The sequence below is a fragment of the Asparagus officinalis genome, chromosome 3 (genome assembly GCF_001876935.1).
Source record: "Asparagus officinalis chromosome 3, Aspof.V1, whole genome shotgun sequence".
In the NCBI taxonomy this organism is placed as follows: domain Eukaryota; kingdom Viridiplantae; phylum Streptophyta; class Magnoliopsida; order Asparagales; family Asparagaceae; genus Asparagus; species Asparagus officinalis.
The window spans coordinates 81,169,942-81,172,533 of NC_033796.1; the positions used below are offsets into that span (position 1 = coordinate 81,169,942).

At 32.1% G+C, this 2,592-nt stretch overlaps 1 protein-coding gene across 1 annotated transcript; it reads left to right on the top strand.

The window, feature by feature from the left end:
- On the top strand, window positions 609–2,362 carry LOC109835345 (probable protein S-acyltransferase 16). Its single transcript, XM_020403321.1, has 7 exons — window positions 609–630; window positions 737–903; window positions 982–1,083; window positions 1,163–1,240; window positions 1,312–1,410; window positions 1,491–1,586; window positions 2,309–2,362. Exons 1-7 carry the CDS (start codon window positions 609–611, stop codon window positions 2,360–2,362), a joined length of 618 nt encoding a protein of 205 aa, XP_020258910.1.

The window sequence follows — 2,592 nt, forward strand, 5'->3', positions numbered from 1 at the left end:
ACAATATCTCTCTCTTAGTTTAATTTGTTTGAAAGAATATATCATTTAATTGTTCTCAATTTCTAACTTCTTGATTGGCTTCTATATGAGTAAACTTATTTTATATCTCACTTATAATTATTAATTAAATTAGTTCTAACTGATCATATTTGATGACTTGGAAATGTTGATTAGCATATTGATGTTCTATGTATTTTAGATTGAATCATTCAGTTGGTACAAATTTTCTTGAATGATAGTGTTGTTGTGCATTGTAATTGTTAATATAGTTCTTTATCATGTTTTGTTTTCTCTTTTAGATTGAATCGTTCAGTTGTTACTTTATTAATTGCAACTTCCTAGTTATGTTAAATTTTCTTGCATGGAACTGCCTGAGGATTCTATATTAGAAATACCATGATTATATTAGCCTTTAGAATGGAATGACAGTCATTGGTGTACTTGGTAGGATTAATAGATGACCTATATCTCCAACTTGCAGATTTAACCATTATTAGTATTCATATCTAGTTTTTATTATATTCTGCGAGCTTCTTCAAAGTATGATCTGATGATGTGAGGAGCCACTTGCAGAGTAATGCTATGTGCTTTGTAAAATTAGAATCTTGATGCGCAACGTCTTATGTGAGGGTTTGTTAAGAACTGAACTTTGAGTTAGGCAACTTGACTAAAATGCATAATCAGTGAGAAGTTTGGTCATCTAGTGTCAATTTAATTGTTGCATTTGTTTGCTTAGTTCAGGGCAATATCCTGAAAGCATTTTACCCAGAGTACTCTTATTTAACCGTCTTGAGTTTAATTGCATTGCAGGGTGGAGACTTGAGATATTGTCAAAAGTGCTCTCATTATAAACCTCCTCGTGCGCACCATTGTCGTGTTTGCAAAAGATGTGTTCTGAGGATGGTATGTATCATGTCTCAGTTGTCTTGTTGATTAATAAACCTTTTGTCGCTTTCTAACATTACCTTGTAATGCCTGAAGGACCATCACTGTGTCTGGATAAATAATTGTGTTGGGCATGCAAATTACAAAGTTTTCTTAGTTTTTGTGTTGTATGTTGTGATTGCCTGCATTCACTCTATGGTTGTATTCACATTTCCCCTTTAATTACTCATGTAGATGATTGTTACATTGATAGGTGGGCTAATTATCTCCTTTTCAGGTTCTTCTCTTTGGCAGTGTTGTTCATGATATGCACAAGGATCAACAGCAGAATGGAGGCTCTTTTAGGACATCATATGTAAGCAACTTTTAATGCCTCATGCCTCACATTGCTTTGCCACTTTTTAACATCAGTGATTAACTTGACAGATTATTTGTGGTGTTTTGCTTATTCCCCTTACATTGGCGTTAAGTGTTCTTTTGGGTTGGCATATCTATCTGATCTTGCATAATAAGACAACTATAGAGGTCTGAAAATTCTGTGAGTAGTTTGTTTCCTATGACCTAATATATCTCTATTCCTCACAAGGTGCTGATGTGTTCTGCGGTATCATGAAGGAGTGAGGGCCATGTGGTTGGCAGAAAAAGTTGGAAATATTTATAGACATCCATTTGACCTTGGTGTCTATGAAAACCTAGTTTCGGTAAGATTCTATGCTCTTTCATTTGGTGTGTGTCTAATGCATTTTAGAATCTTATGTGGCAATATTTTTACAAAATATACATGTACGATATGATACAAAGATATTAAGAACTTGGAAAAAGCTGGATGTTGGTATGGAATGTATATTAGCAACACACACACAATGCCTAAATATGCACAAATGCAGATGCAACTATGATTGGTAGAGCAATGATACAAATGATGGAAATTTTTAGTATATCAATACATTGTGCACATAACAATTTTAATTACATTTGTCATCTCCGGTATGTTGAGTGTTTTCAAGTTAACCAAATTGACGTTGCATTGTCCATTATTCACTTTTACTATACAAGCACAAAGTGGGGAGTTAGTTCCTAGCTTTTACTTATTCAGTCTAGCTTATATAACATACAAGTTTCGTATAATACATTTTTGTCTATTAATTCTGAAATCTGAATCCTGGAAGTTCTAATAATTTTCTCCATCTTTCCACTATAAGATATTGTCTTCTCTAGCCAATCAATAATGCATGCTCTTTCTATAGCCTTGGGTTATAATTTGATTTCCTTATTAGTTCTTCTACAAAGTTAATGCTTTCTAAGTGTATTTCATGGCATGGACTAATTGATGTTGAATCTTATTAGTTCTTCTACAAAGTTAATGCTTTCTAAGTGTATTTCATGGCATGGACTAATTGATGTTGAATTTTGTATAATGTAGGTTAAGTGTATTTCATGGCATGGACTAATTGATGTTGAATTTTGTATAATGTAGGATCAAGGAGGAAGAAATATGATGCTTTAATAATTTGGAGGAGTAAATGCAATTGGATTCTATAAATTATGCAAAGTTCATCAAGTTATGTAAACAATTGTATTCTTTATAATCTATGTAAAAAATTTATGTATCTTTCTAGTATTTTGGTGAATGTATTTTTTGAATATAATTATATTTGATATTAAAATATAATTAGATTGATTGTGTTGGATATGAATATGATTTGG

Excerpts from the sequence above, each read along its gene's own strand:
- LOC109835345 (XM_020403321.1), top strand. The coding sequence starts at position 609 with ATGCGCAACGTCTTATGTGAGG. Across the intron at positions 1,084-1,162 it reads TTGCCTGCATTCACTCTATG|GTTCTTCTCTTTGGCAGTGT; the intron begins GTTGTATTCACA and ends TCTCCTTTTCAG. Across the intron at positions 1,241-1,311 it reads GCTCTTTTAGGACATCATAT|ATTATTTGTGGTGTTTTGCT; the intron begins GTAAGCAACTTT and ends TTAACTTGACAG.